Raw genomic sequence first — 16,346 nt, 5'->3', positions numbered from 1 at the left:
TAGTCACTAGCTGGTATTTGAAACAAGTTTTCCCACTTATTGTGAAAGAGTGGTTATCCCTTGGATAGCTCCCTTTGAAATCCTGAGATAACTGCCCGACTCCAGACACGGTCCCACTTCTCTCACATTCCTGATCCTGAAAGTACGGATGGTTCACCAAAGGGAAGAAAAGCAGAAAAGAAGAAAGTTCCTGAGAACTTTAAAAAAAAAAGTAAAAATAAAGAAAGAATGAGGCCAATTTTCACCTATCACTATGATCTCTAAATTGCCTTTAATAAGCTTCTGCAATGAAACAGGGAGCCTGGATTGTGGGCTGCTCGTCTGCAAAGCAGACAGCTCTATCTCCATGCCGTGGCTTCTGCCTCCATCCTGGGCATATTAACTTCATTTATCTTCTCCCACAGACTGAAGAAGAAATAACCAGCTCTTGATTTCAGCACCTGCCCTTTATCTCTCTGTTTATGCAGAAGTCTTCTAAAAGGCTAATTACTCAGCCTGGACTTTCCCTGCTTTCCACAGTACATGGCTAAAAGCATATGCTTAAAATAATGTTAATTATATTGTTTGTCTCCAGTCAGATTGCTCCAGGACTGGAAGGAAAATCTGAGTTAGAGCTGCCATTTCCCAATAATTATTTGCTAAGAAAATGCAGGATATCTTTCCTAATACGCAAATACATATATATATACACACATACTTATTTGTTGGTCCTATATATATACATATGACCTCCTCCTAACATGCCAACTTTGCATCCCAATGTTGCTTCCCACGGTGAGAGGGAGCAGGAGTACCAGGGTGTGCTACAAAACTGATAAGCTCCATTATGCAGATCAGGATCGTGGCTCTAAGTGCTGTTATTTTTAGTTGACGTTTGTTCATGTTTGAACTATGGTCTAAGCAACAGGCTCAAGATCTGAATACACGTAACGCCTCTTGAATGCTCACTTCCTCGACAAAGGCCAAGATAAGCAACTTGAAAACATTCACTATATTTATCTGTGCATACATTAGGTACTTGCACATAAGAAAAAACCCGCCATTGTCTGAGCTGCAGGGAAGCAAGTGAGTAAAAGCATTGATTCAGTCCTCATTCTTCCCAGTCATAACCTATTTGTGTTTCAGCCACCTCCTTCACAGTGCTTCAGCTGAAGATGGTAATTTCTAGGAGGTAGGAGTAATATCTCTGCAGGGTCTCTTGTACTTGAGAGCACTTCAGTATGTTATGGCAAAAGGCAAGGATGCCTTGAAAATTAATTAGCAATTAACTGCAAAGCTGATCTATAAATTCTCAGGATTAAACTCTACAGCTTTGCATGTTGCAATTACATGTAGATCATGTCAACCCAGATAACACAGACCCATTAATTCCTTCACACATTGTCCAAGCTGGCCAGACACAAGCCAACTCCTGTGCAGAAGCTGCTTCTCTGAATTGGCTGTGCCCTAGTCAGCGTGTGTTAGGAAACATGTCCTTTCAGCAGGCAGTACTAGCTGGTCTATGCAGCTCACAGTCGGGAGCTTAGCAATGCGAACAGCCAGGGAGCCTATTGTGCAGGCAAAGTGACTGCAGGTAGGGCTGCTCCCACCCATCCAGACATGCCCAGAGAGTGTCATTAAAGACATGTGGATTAAAGTTTCCCCTTTATTTAGCTGCTGAAATTCCTCAGAGTTGCCAGAGTTATTGTGTACCTATATCTTTAGTCTGATATTACTATGAGTTTGTTGAGCGTTAGAAGAGCTTCCCCTGAAAACCTCACAGATTGAAGCGGGAAGACCTGAGGAACTGTGAGGAGAGAGGTGCAAGGATGAAGGGCATGAAGACTCACAAGGTCATTTCTACAGGAGGGAATCTCAGGCTGCTCATCATTAATCTGTGCAAAGAAAGGATGTTATTTGCATTCACAAATTAATGCATGACGTTACAGATACCAAGGTCAGTGTCACCAACTTTTCTCACCTGCTCTGGCCAAACTGCTGCTCAGCAAAAGGACTTTGAAAACAACGACAAAACCCAGTAGGTAGAATGGGCAGTGTAGAAGAATTATGTGAAAAGTGTCTGGTTTTGCCCCTGTCTTCAAATGCAAATCCTTGGAAGGAGAAGTAAATCACACTATAAGCTCCAGAGCTTATAGTAAGTCACACTCCAGCTCACACTATAAGCATCCTTAAAACTGGAAGTACTCAACTGCACGGTGAGGACTTACAGAGCTCGGCACTCATCAAAAAATTCTGATCCTTTGATTCAAGTGGCAATATAAACATGTAATTGTGAATGCTGTATATCATTAACGCAGAAAATTTAAACATGATAGGATTTCATTCCAGAAACATTTCTTTAAATTGTGGCCCAACGTGCAAATCAATCTGGCACATTAAGTAACAGATAAACCCCTCATTTTCTTGTAAGCTGTGAACTTATTTAGCAATGGCTCTCTGTCAAGAAGGAATCACTGTAGCCTCTTAACAGCTTTTAATTATCTACATGCAAGAGCAAATTCTTATAGAAAAAGCAAAAGGTCCAGTGTTTGCATTGAAAGGATTAAAGTGTAGTAAGGACACAACCCAAAGGGCTGTATATGGATACAACAACCTCGCTGGCGTTACTTAGGCTATTCCTGTACTCAGGACTCGGACTCTAGACCAATCTCTCCCAAAGTAATTCGGCCTGAGCGGCTAAATACGTGCCATCTCAGGGACACGAGGAACTGTAGGAAAGACATTAGTATGTGCAGCCAGCTAGACAATTCCCACTGGGTGTTTTAAAATTACCAGGGTATAAATAAATTACCAGCCGTCGCCAATGGCTGTGTACTCAGTGTGCCTTATCAGATGATATTTTCCTAAAGTTACTGTGAAAGAAATGGGTCTTGAGAAGATGCTTTTGCTCCCTTATCATGGAGTAGAAACAAAAAGGGTTCTGCAGAAAGCAGGCAGTATTTAAAACACACTTGGCATAACGGAAAACCAAAATTCGTTGTGTTTAAAACACACACATAACTCCCATTTACTGACTTACCTACTCATAGAGATTTAATTATTGCAGTATTTAAACATCACACGGCTGTTAATGGATTTTAGCCTTACAAAACCTGTCAAGTTGGTAAATCCCTCACAAGACTTCAGAGATTCTCAGAAGCGAATGGAGGGGTCTGCTCAGGATTATACAAAAACCTCATAATCATGTTGACCAGACTTACAGGTCCTGAAATGATTTTTCCTAGATTGGTTAATTCTTAACTAAAGCCCCCAGAACTTATCTTTGTTGCATTTTATACAGACTCAAACAGAGAAGCAGAACATGAGAGAAAAAAGATTAAGTTAACAACAACAGCAAAGAGAAAGATCAAACTTCAGTTACAGCTTAACTAAACAACGGATGGAAAGGTGAGACTGCATCCTTGATGTTTTCTTTGTCAAAGAAAACCTTGGCCTCAGCAAATTGAAATTCCTCCACGCACTTCAATTTAATAACTAATCAAGAAAACTCACCCAAACATTTAGTACAAATGAGGAATTTAAATTAAAACATATTCACATGGCAATCCACAATGTAAACCCTTATCAGTTGCTATCGATAGGAGAAATGATGTTTTGACATTACGGATATAAAGGGTATGTAATTGATTGGAACAGTACACTTTAATTGACAAGGTCTTGAGCACTTACTCTTAGCCTGTCTTTGGGCAAAGCAACAGCTCCTTGCTTGATGATTTCCAGAACTCGCTCCACTGACAGCTCAGCTCTAGCTTGCTCTAATCGGGAGCTGAAAAAGCTGATCACCTGGAATGAAAAATCAGAGCACGTAAAAAAATTGAAAAGAAGAGATCTTTGTATCAATTTACACACGAAGCTGTCATCTTCTTTCTGTGGATCAATGTATCTGTACTTCTCAAAGAATAATCATGTTATCACTTGTGCCAGGGAGACTTCGTTAATGTCAAACCAGCACAATTACCAGTATCCTCCTGCAATCATTTCTAACAGATAGATGATTTTACAATTTAACACACAGAGCTGAATTAATAAATTTACATTTTCAAGTGCCATGCACTGACATATGCTTATATTTCTACCTGTCAGTACTTCTGCACATCAGGATTTTCAAGGCCTTCCAGTCTTTATATAGTTTGTGCTAGAAATTTGCTTTCATTTTCAAGCCTTGAAGTAAAATCCTTATAGTTTCAATTACTTCTGGAGAGAAGGCCTTAAGAGAAACACTGCATATCTCAATACAAGGGCTTACATGTCTTTCTGCGGCTTTTGTAGCATTCAAAGCCATGGCAATTGTGGGGGGAGCCCACAAAGCTCCACTGATCCCTAAATTAATCACCCAGAAAGCCCCATTACCTTCTCCATCACAGATTCCAGCCCCAAGGACCTCTAAGTTCCCTCTCAACACTCTCATCCTCCACCAGTTTCCCTGGTGAGGCCAAGCTGATTTTCACCATATTTCCCTCCCCACCCCCTTTTCTATGACCCAGCTGGTCCTTGTTAGCTAGAACACAGTTAGGTCAGGCTTTAACTTTTATCCCTGTCCAAGCTCAGTAGGTCACACCAGAAGCAGACATCCCACCGGCAGTTCTCCATGTGGGACATCAGAAAACCTCCATTTCTATAGCTGCTTTCATCTAAAGAGAACAAGCCCCATCCCTTATCCTGGAGGAACTCATCAGTCATGCAGAGGATCTGAAACTCAGTGCAAAAAAGGTAGAGGGCAAAATTTCAGCTCCTATTTAGGACCTATTTAGCATCACTTGAAAGTACCACAAGACGTTCAGAACCATTTAGTAGAGCCTGAATACACGTGAGCACCAGGCTACCCCTTGGCTGGAGTTTGGAGGTTCTTCAACATCTGGTGGGCTTTGGACATGCTCTGTTCTGAAAAGTACTCATGTCCACTTGTATCTGAACCACAGCCTCCAGTATATCAAGTGATTTTTGCTAATTCTCCCAAGTAAAAGGGGGGAATGTGTATTATGCTTCAAAATCTCTGCTGAGCTCTCTTTGTTCTGGAGTGAGACACAGCTGGAGCCAGAAACCATTACCCTAATTATGCCTCCAAGCCCAGCTGCTGCTAATAAAACAAAGACAGCTGATGGCTTGATTACTGCGAGATTCAAATTTGTCGTTCCTCTCCTGCCATCCTGAAACCTTAGTCCTTGTTTTAAGCAGGTAAGATTTGCTGGGCCATACAGCAATTTTCCCTAGGAAACTTGAAACACCAAGCAAGTGAGATAAAGACAAATGACAGTTGCTTGAGTTGTCTTTTTTGGGGGTGTTGAGGGGTTTGGGTGGTTTTCTTTGTTGTGTTTTAAACAACAGATGCATGGAAATAGTCAAAAGTCAGGTCTAAACTTCTGGCATTATGATTATCTCCATACTTGAATAGAAGGGAGAATTTCACTGCCTCTGGCAGATGCTGCAGGTAGGCTTTACACTTTTACAGATAAGGACCCGGTGCAGCACTGTGATTTCTGATTCTTGAAAATAAACAGGAGTAGGGAGATGTGCTGAGTTCATAAGCAAAGGAGCTGGAGGGAGGAACCAGGAATTACAGAGGGGAATGGCAAGAAACAGCTTGTGCAAAGAGTGTGAGGACCTTGGAGTAAGGCTGACATGGTTTTGGCATGGAGTCCGGGACAAATTGCTGGTGGAGGATACACAGCTCAGAGAGGAATGAGAAAGTTGCCCACAAACTTCGAAAGAGAAAAACATCTTCCTGCATTTCAACACTCCTCTGTTGTCAGTAATCACTGGTGAAACCTATCCTCGCCCAGGGCAGGCTCATGCAGAGAATCCATCCCACTAGTGCTGCCTTGTTAGCTTGAGTTCTGCTAAACCACAACAAAAGCAAAGCTTAATATTTGGCTTTTAATCAAAAGGATAAAATACTATTATTAAGGCAAACGCATAAAAAACCTGAATGAAGCTCACAGATACTACCTGAATTCTGGTGTTTCCTAGTTTGGAAAGTCAAAGCCTCCTATCTCAACATGTTTTTATAGAAGACTTTTATGTTTTTTTGTGGTAAAGGTACTAATCTTGGTTGAGCTGTATTCCACAAAGAACAAAAGTGAGATAGGATTCTAGTATTTTCAGGCTATGTCAGCATTTCACGGAACTTTGAATGGCTTTTTTTTTTTTAGTACACATTTGACAACTGAAATTAAAAATATCTACCTTAATAATAATACTTTAAGTGTTATTTGCCTTACTACTACAGACAATATAGAAATTGGAGTAATTATCTTTCTAACACTGATTGTACAGTACCTCAATGAGATATGGAAATAAGGAAGAAAAAAAAAAAAGAAAAAAAGGAAGAAAAAGATGAATTATACATAGAGGATTGTAAAGGAGGCATTTGCTTATTGCCATTAGATTGGTTATAAACCAAAAAGCATCCAGTATTACATCCCTACTGGCCAAGCTTCCAACCTCTGTAGCAGAAAGTCTAATACTTTACCTAGTAATCTGACCAAATCGCAAATATAAAAACATAAAAAAAGCTTAACACAATACTAAGGAACAGTAGCCCTTTCCTTTGAAAGAGCTTTAATTATCTTCTAGACATAGTAGCAGAGCTGCATTTAAATAATCATGAAAATTACCAGATTTCAACTCCTTGTCCACTTAAAAATGAGCCAGGAAAATCAAACTGGGTGGACAATATTAAATGAGTTTCAAGTTTTAGCACATTCTTTGAAACCCAATGCTCAGCATATTAATGTAATGTATGAAGAAAACCAGATCTCGGGGCAAATGAATGAGGCTGAGAGATGCTGCCCACTTTATGATATTCTGCAAATTATTTTTCTCATCAATTATTTGGGCAGGCGGTCGAAGAAAATAGAAAATAACAGCAAACACTGCTTCAGAAGAATAACAAGGGATTTAACAAGTCACTGTGAATTACTCGTATCCAATTCATGCTCTGCACTGAGAGGCCCTCTCCATGCAAGGAACATAACCCGTTTTAAAAAGCTCCCTCTCTGCAATCTGCCTTCCACATTAACAGAGAATAAAAGGTACGTCTAATCCTGGATTAGACAACCCCTCATCAGGAATATCTTATCAGCATCCAGACAAAATGATGTACGAACAGCACCTTGCCCTGTGCAGAGCCTAATGATGGTTGTGCAGGCTACCCAACTGTGCAGTGTGATGGGCATGCAGTGACATGGCTTGGTCATCACCAGTTCTAGGGATTTCCAGGCTTTGATTCCTATGCTATTAATATACTTGAGATCTCTAAACAAACCTGCTTTCTATAGTGATTTCCAAAATCGGTTTTCATAAAGCTTTTCAATTTACGAGGTCAATTTTCCCTAAAAGACCCATCTTTATCCCTTTTGTGTTCAAAGCAATAAAACATTTTCAGAGATTAAAAGTGCTACAAGAAAGCTAGAATTATTCAAAAACAACATTTTAGGTTTTGGTGACTTTTTTTTGATATTATGAAGGAATAACCACAGCATCTGTTCTTTCACCCACCTATTGTTTTTGACAGGGGTCAAAGGCTGAAGTAAGAAAAAATTCTGTTTATTATAGCATGCACGAATCAGCAGCGCTTTCAAGGGCAAGATGCTTTCTCCACTTGGATTCTTTCACGGGATGCTGAAGTCCTGCAAGGCCCCAGCCCATTCCCTAACTAACACTACCCCTCCTCGCTTTCTCCTCCAGATAAAATAACAGTGGAATTTGCTGCTACCTCCTCTGCCTGCAAGTGTCAAGGTTAACTCTGAAGAAAAAGACAAAAAAAACCCCCAAACTTGACACCAAATGGAAAAGTCCTGATTCCTTTTTTTGCCCTTTTTCCCTTTGTTTTTCCCTTTGGAAAGGCACATATTTTGACATCGGCTATTTTATATGTCCAGCCATATTCAACACAGGGAGAGTAACAGACTGTATTGACGCACACTGAAAGGAAAAGAAAAGGAAAAAACAAACCTCTTGTAGTAAAGTACCACAGAATTAGCACTTCAGATAAGTAGTTTCCTTAGGAAAACATAAATCGCAGCAATTTTCAGTAGGCAACAGGCATAGCCCGCTATCCTGAAATGCAATGCCAACCCTCACTGATTTAAGAAGGGGTGAAATAGCTTCAGGTGATTCAATATCAGGAGAAACACAGAAGGATTATCAGCAGACTTTAAGTACTGAAGTTTTTCAGATTCACCTTGAAACTAGGAGCATGTTTGAAGATATATAAACTTTTCAAAGTACTTCTCATCTCCCCACTCCTAGCATAGAAAGTGGGTAGGAGTGGGGAGAAAACAAAGCAAAAAGACAAAAATAATCACTTAAAGTATCTAGCCAGGCTCTAGTAATCAGCAGGATCAAGGTTTTTCTATGGGCATTTTAAGGAAAACCATAAAATGTTAGTTCTCATGTCTACTGCAAGTCCCTCCGATGTCGAAGTAGGCTTTGCTGCACCAGAGCCAAGCCAACACAACTGATTTTAAAATCCAGCAGGGAAATGTCTTCGGAGAATTAAATACCTAGCAGAAAATTGCATCAAACAGATCCTTTGCACCATTAAATCATTGCTCCTGACCTGATTTCTATCAGACTATTTTGCAAACAAACTTCTAGCAACTCCTAGTTAAACCTGTTCAACCGCACGCTATCTATCATTAGCTCATAGGAAATATGAAAACAGTGAAAGCCAGTGAGTTCTCATGATGGCCATGAACCAAACTCATCTTTAGGAATTCCTAGCAAAGAGTCTCCACCAAATTCCTGAGACATCTGAGCTTGCTGGCCAAATTATAGACCACCTCTGAAGTGGAGGATTATAGATAGTTCACAGCTGAAACATTTCTGCAGGAGGCCAGAACAGGAACCATAGCGTTCCTCTTTGTTCACCATCCAGAGGAAGAATATCCCATTTAGCTAAACAAGATGCACAATATCCTATTAAGATGACTTTCTAAAATGAAAAGTAAATTAATAGGAAACAGAAGGTATTTTGAGTTCCGTTTTTTTTCTGTACAGAATTAACTGTTCCCATATGTTCCCAATCAGCTGGCAATGGTGATTTTTAGCTTATTTATAAAATTCCAGAAGCAAATAAATAGCTTTCAATATAAAACTGTTCTATACGCTGATGACCCTTAAACGTTCACAGTTTTTGCCTCAGCTAAGCACACAGAGGTTACGTGTTATCTCCACAAACGGTCCAAATCTTGAGGTCCATAGTTAATGTGAGCAATTGCCACTCTGGTCTGAGCAGCTGGTGGAGCTGAGCATTACTGCATCCATGTACCCATCCCCATATTCATATGTGCCTACAGACATGTTCTGTTCTATCTTCTGCCTCGGTGTCATCCTGCCAAATGTCTGCGGTCCAGAGGAGTCTGATGCTGAAGGCTCTGGAAACCTACCACAGTGCTTCATTATCAGGACCATTAGAAAGTCTTTTGTTATGACCTGTGAATCCACAAGTATGTGAAAAACGTTACTCCCTTTCCCTTCACAGCAGCATTTCCTTTGAAAAATATCACACCACCTTTTGCCTTCCTTTGGCTAGTCAGCATCCATTCTATTTGTACTTAGAAGTCTTGTTTCCTACAGCTCTTGCTTCTCCCCAGTACTTCTTTCATGGTGACGGCTGACCATGAGCAGCTTGTGCCCAGGCGGCCAAGAGGCCACCAGCATCCTGCCCTGTATCAGCATCAGTGCAGCAGTGGGGACAGGGCACAGATTGTGCCTCTGCACTGAGCACTGGTGAGGCTGCACCTCGAATCCTGTGTTCAGTTCTGGGCCCCTCACTCCAAGAGAGACATTGAGGTGCTGGAGCAGGGACAGAGAAGGGCAACGGAGCTGGAGCAGGGCCTGGAGCACAAGTGTGATGGGGAACGGCTGAGGGACCTGGGGGGTTCAGTCTGGAGAAGAGAAGGCTCAGGAGGGACCTGATGGCTGCCTACAACTGCCTGAGAGGAGGATGGAGCCAGGAGGGGCTGGGCTCTGCTCCCAAGGAACAAGGGGTTTAGGTGGAGCTGAGGAACAATTCCTTCCCCAGAGGGTGCTCAGGCATTGGAACAGGCTGCCCAGGGCAGGGCTGCAGTCACCGTCCCTGCACGTTTTAAAGATGTGTAGATGTTAGTGACAGACTTAGATGTTTAATGACAGACTTAGCAGGGCTGGGTTTACGTCTTAAAGATCCTTTCCATCATAAATTATCCTATGATTCTAAACCCAGAGTAAAGTAGCTAACATGTCGCTAGCATGAGTAAGCTCAGAGGATACCTCTATGTTACTCTCCCTTTGCATATCCACACAGGACTGCAGCAAATACCTCTTTCTATTTGCACCATCAACTATTAATTACTACCTTCTCAGTGCATTTTCCAACTAATTTTGCATACAATTTGCAGCAGTTTCAACCCTTCCGTGCTTCCTATTTTGGTTTATGAGAACATTATGTGCAACAGAGTAAAAATAATAAGTATTAAAGTCAAGATATGTCATATCCATTTTATACATTCTTGACAAAGCAGCCTGGCAACTGTTCTGGTGTCCCAAACTGATTTCCGATTGCATTTATTCTGTATTTTGGTCGTATTTTTTCAATATAGAACATTGCTATGCTATCTGTTAGTATATCTGTATCTATATGAAATACAAAACCGGGCTATAGTGTAGGATCAAAGGACCCTACACCCAATGTAAGGAAGGATTTTGCTGAAGCACAGAGGGATGTCAGCGTGACCCAGAGTATAACATAAACCTACTGGCCATGCAGATCTCCAGTGGAATCTGATGATGGACATTGTATTCTATTCCTGTGAAGAGAAGAGCTGGGCTGGGTCAGCATGGAGACGAGAAGGCTCCTTAAGGGAGACCTGAGAGCAGCTCCAGTGCCTAAAGGGGCTGCAGGAAAGCTGGAGAGGGGCTTGGGACAATGGATGTAGGGACAGGCCAAGGGGAATGGCTTTAACCTGCCCGAGGGGAGACTGAGATGAGCTCTTAGGCAGAAGCTCTTTGCTGTGAGGGTACCTAGGTGCTGGCACAGGGTGCCCAGAGAAGCTGTGGCTGCCCCATCCCTGGCAGTGTTCAAGGCCAGGTTGGACACAGGGGCTTGGAGCAAGCTGCTCTAGTGGAAGGCGTCCCTGCCCGTGGCAGGGGTTGGAGCTGGATGAGCTTTAAGCTCCCTTCCAACACAAACCAGGCTGGGATTCTGTGATGCATGCTGCCACTCTAGCATGGGGGGAGATAATCCAAACATACTTTGCTATGTAATGACTAGGAAAAGTACCAATGGAGGGAGGGAGTCAGGATGCCACACAGATTCTGCATACATGCTCTGGGGGCTTCAGAAACATAACAGATCTTACCATACCATCACCAAAAGCTGCAACATCTGCTGTTCACACCTATGCTTTACACGCTTTGGGCCACCAAATTACATCGAGTAGAGCAGTCTGAAACTCAACAGAGCTGTTGGTACACACTAAGTTCATAGACCCATCTTGCTCTGAATAACCACCCTTGGCCACATGAAAAGGCTGGCCAGCTCACTATTCTGTCCCTCAGAGTAGGCTGCGATAGATGCTTAAATAAGAACGTAAGAAGCAGGTCAATTATAGGGAGATTCTCCCTGTGAATATATCCTCCAAGCTTCCAGCAACACACAGTTTAGGAATTTACTGAGTGAAATCTTTCTTTAATGATTTCACACCCCCTCTTCTCCCCAGTTTTATGACTCCTTTTTCAGCACAGCTGCATTTCAGACATTCACAACATTCTACATAGCCATGAGGATGGAGCTCCCACCTCTATCGCTGCAGAGAAAAAGCCTGAACAAAGTTTGGGATCCAGAAACCTATTTCGGTTCATCTCAGATACAGCCCACATGGTCCCAGACCACATCCCCCCAGTGTGTACAGTAAAACGAACACGATTTGCCACATTCTCAAGGGATTTGAAGACCAGTTAAAACATTTTGGCTGCAGCACAGAGGACAAAGACTGGTTCTGTATGGGATGGCAGTACTGCCAATACCGTGTATGCAGTGGAGGACATGACAGGGTAGCAGAGGAGTCAGCTGTATCTCATCTTTTATTCAGATCTGCAAGCCTGACAGCTCTCACCATTTGCCAGCTGGTGACAGGTACATTTAAAAAAAAAAAATATTATTTTTCTGACATCCTCGATTCTCTAACAAAGGAGCTATTTAAAAATTCAACATGCTCCCTTGGAAAGCTTTAAAATAGTTTCTGAATGTAACTGGCATTACGCTGTAACCCAATATTAAATAGTTTTGGGGAGGAATTGTTGAAATTGTTGAGGAAAACCTACATTTAAGTGTTACAAAGGAAAGGATGTGCTGCTATCTATGGGAAGCACAGGGCTGTCATGCAGAAGGATCTGGCCACCACTAGTTTTTCTGGATCTGGACAAGTAACTAGAGGAGGTCCCTATCTCAAGTCAGGAATGAAGAAGACTTATCTTGACTGTGCCATATTCTGTCTTTACACAACTCAAAGACATCTTGCCCTTACAATCCAGGCAGTAGCATGCTACAGCTGTAGTCTGCAGCTGCCTAAAGTTTGGAGAGCTTTGATCTTTGAATCTTCTGCTCTCCAAGCTCTTGCATGACCAGAAAAATATGAAGTAAGAACAGAAGAGGAAGAGAGAGGTACGCAGCAGGATCTCAGTTCGACATTTAAAATCACATTCCTTTATGGATCATCAGAAGTCTTTCAATCTCCTGTAATATTTTAAAATAAAAGCAGATCAAAACAGAACCTCAGCAAATTTTAAATCATCTGAATAAATGTGTTATTCACTGCAGCAAAGAATTTAGTGCCCTGTTCATCTCCTTCCAGTATTTTGCATCTAGTGGTCATAGTGTGACTTTAAGCATTGCCTAGCTCTGCAAAAACAGTGGAGGACAGAGATATATTTATTGCAATTAAAATCTGTTATTTTCTACCAGGAATCATTACTCAGATTCTCAGTATGAACATTAAAGCCACCATCAGCTGCAGAAGTAATTAATTAACAGCTAACTGTTTTCCAAAGTCATACTCCATGGAGAGCCACACTGGTAACAGCTTATACTCCACAGCTATTTAATTTTGTTTTCTTCTAACATGTTTACTTATCCAAAGGAAGTGCTGTGGAGAGACACTTTGCAGGAGAAAGCCAAGAGCGTTCACATACAGAAAGAAAACTGGGGTCTTCCAGTATCTGAAGGGGTCCCCAGTATCTGGGGAGGGACTCTTCATCAGGGACTGTAGTGACAGGACAAGCGGTAATGGGTTAAAATTTAAACAGGAGAGATTTAGGTTAAATATCAGGAATAAATTCTTCCCTGTGAGGGTGCTGAGGCGCTGGCACAGGGTGCCCAGAGAAGCTGTGGCTGCCCCATCCCTGGCAGTGTTCAAGGCCAGGCTGGACACAAGGGTTGGAGCAAGCTGCTCTAGTGGAAGGTGTCCCTGCCTGTGGCAGGGGGCTGGAACTGAAGGAGCTTTAAGGTCCCTTCCAACACAAACCAGTCTGGGATTCTATGGTTCTACAGCCCAGGGAATATGCCAGCTCCTGTTCTTAACTATTCAAAAAAAGTAATTCCCTATATAATAATTTATTGGCTGGTAATGGCAGTAAGAGAAAAGAAAAATTGGTTGGTGATGAAAGTTGGCTTTTTCTTCCCTAAAAGATAGGTTTCTAACAAGAGGCAGTTAACAGAAGCTGATGCTGTCCTTATGGAGTGAAAGATTCATAGAATAGTTTGGGTTGGAAGGGACTTTCAGAGGTCATCCAGTATAACCCTTCTGCATAAAGCAGGAACATCTTCAACTATCTGGTTGCCCAGAACCACATCCAGCCTGGCCTTGAATGTCTTCAGCATCGCAGCTTGGGAATTCCTTGCCAGGAGAATTCTGGCTCTGCCAAGTTAAAGATGTTGTCCAGAATCACAGTGGAGGCCCAGAAAATAAGGGAGAAAAACTCAACATTTTAATACTTTTTAAACTAAATTGATAAGATGATGAGTATTTTCCACTTCTCAAGAGGATAAAGAGATCAGATAAACCACGTGTAAGCATCCTCTGAATAATGTATCACTCACCAGATCTATATTTTGCATTATGTCCTGGAAGGAAGGGTGAGTTCGGAACTGCTCAAAGAGATCCCGCTTGTAAAGCAGCGCGTACACCAAGTTTGGGTTGTGATGAAGGGAATTTGTCAGGCAGGAGTTGATGATCTCCAACATCATTCGGATCACTTCCTCGATCACATTCAGGTCTTGCGCCTTTAAGAAAGGAATAAAAGGTTAGTGTGCCCTTTTCCATTGTAAAATCTGTAAGGTAGTAAGATAACGCACAGGTAATTATTACTAATGGAGCTATTAGCTGGTTAAAGTCTCCACAGTGAGCAAATCTGCCGTATCTATCTGGAAAGAGATCTGTTTTCTCCTGTAATAACCAAAATCTTAACTGAAATGTACTGCACTCTAGCATTCAACCTCATAGCTTAATTCTCTCAATAGCAGCCATCTTCTCATGCCAAAAAGCGTTAACATATTGTAATCAGCCAAATTCACTAGGGGTTAAGTGAATTTAAGTCTTTTCAACCCTTCCTATGCTAACTAAAAGCATTTCAGGATACATTTAATTCAATACATTTCCTGGTGAGCCCCTGCTTGGGGAACAGGGATAGGAAGAAAAAGAGAGGAAAAAATATAAAAATTAAAAGTGGGTGGTGAAAGAGAAAAGCAAAGACAGTAGAACAAAACTGGCTGGATCAAACCTCACTGACCCCTCAACATCTGCCACTGTTCTCCAGACTTTATCCTGGCCTTTTTTTGTGTGTGTGTATTTTTAGCATAGAAGAATACTTGTAATGAATGATAAAAGACATCTTCTGTAGTGCGCTAAGCCTTAATGCTCAAGATAAACTTGTAGAGCTTTTCATCACGTCAATGCCTGTGGCAAACCATCCCTGATGACTGTGAAATTCAAACTTTCTAAACTGAGCAAGCTGGCATGAGAACCCTTGCTAGCTGCCTGGGTTTCTCTCATTGGGCTGCCCATCAGGATGTACCTGATACAGCTGTTCATACGGGAGAGCTGTCTGCCCTCCCTTGGGATAGTGTAAAAAAGGCAAATCTACTTTGTTTGTTTTGTTAGGTCTCTCCACCACATCAAACATTGGATTGTGAGACTTCACAGGTCTGGCAAGAACGCGAAGCATACCAAACCGGCTTGAGTTTTTCTGTTTAGTATGAACACTGAAACCACTGGTATTTCCTTTTGCCGACTGCCTACAAAGCACTCATTTTCTGAGTTATCAGAAGGCACTTAAATACTTCACAATGAGGCTGTTCTCGCAACAGCATTTTGTTGGACTGTCATTCAATTCATACGTAGTTATTTTCTTCTATAAGGTAGCATTGTAGGAATCATCACTTGTCAGATATATGCTCTTAGCAAGGCAGAAGAGAACACGGGAACATGTCATTACCCTAGTTAGATTCAATTAAAGAGCAAAATTCTTTGGTACCACTTTGCTCTGGCTACTTTCAATGGAAAACAAAGATAAGTTTCTTCCCGCAAGGGCAGCATCATTCCCCTAACCTACTCCTCCATCTCTTCCATGGTGCTGAGGATGCTGAAACGCATCAGCACTATGATCTGGTTACCCACACTGCTTGACTTCTGCATGGACAAAGGAGATTTAAGTGATGAAAGCTTTCTTAAATTTGAAATTTTGAAATTTGAGGCACTGGCACAGGGTGCCCAGAGAAGCTGTGGCTGCCCCATCCCTGGCAGTGTTCAAGGCCAGGTTGGACACAGGGGCTTAGAGCAAGCTGCTCTAGTGGAAGGGGTCCCTGCCCGTGGCAGGGGTTGGAACTGGGTGAGCTTTCAGGTCCCTTCCAATACAAACCAATCTGTGAGTCTATGATTCTGTAATTCTTGTCTAAAGAACAGTATTTGGTGCATACACTCCAATTAAATCTCCCTCTTCAGCAATGATGCCTGACTGTGGAGGTTACCAATTTTTTTCTCAATGTGAGGATCTCCTCCTGTTTCTTTATTGACTTTGCCTCTGTCACCTGAATTACCACTGTAGTGTGGTAATTCACACTGCAGTGTGCTAGCCATGTTTGCAGAAACCCTTACACAGCTGATCACTGCAACTACTTAGCCTGTCAATGTGATCGCATTCTTCTATGACAGAAAAATCTTTACATTCAAAACACAGGTGGCTCCTCTGTAGCTTCCTATTTATAGTGCTATAAAATAGCATCCTTGTTAGAGGATGTGAAATGTATTTAATGCAAAAGATTAGACAAAAACTGAAATAATTGCTCCAGCAATCCAGACCTGGCTAAC

General features: G+C 41.8%; 1 protein-coding gene across 11 annotated transcripts in view; it reads right to left on the bottom strand.

Moving 5' to 3' along the window:
- DYM (dymeclin) overlaps window positions 1-16,346 on the bottom strand; it is a 224,266-nt gene that overhangs the window by 29,211 nt on the left and 178,709 nt on the right. For all 11 annotated transcript variants that reach the window (XM_057405672.1, XM_057405680.1, XM_057405676.1 and 8 more), the window contains 2 exons: window positions 14,081-14,263; window positions 3,670-3,783 (listed from right to left, as the gene is read on the bottom strand). In XM_057405672.1, the coding sequence (XP_057261655.1) occupies window positions 3,670-3,783; window positions 14,081-14,263 (297 nt within the window). The remainder of the gene's footprint in view (window positions 1-3,669; window positions 3,784-14,080; window positions 14,264-16,346) is intronic.

Source organism: Pezoporus wallicus, unplaced genomic scaffold (assembly GCF_028554395.1).
Source record: "Pezoporus wallicus isolate ANWC-B61680 ecotype Strahan unplaced genomic scaffold, APGP_CSIRO_Pwel_v1 scaffold_13428, whole genome shotgun sequence".
Classification (NCBI taxonomy): domain Eukaryota; kingdom Metazoa; phylum Chordata; class Aves; order Psittaciformes; family Psittacidae; genus Pezoporus; species Pezoporus wallicus.
The sequence above is the reverse complement of the archived record's forward strand: the minus strand, read 5'-3'. Positions and strand labels throughout refer to the sequence as shown.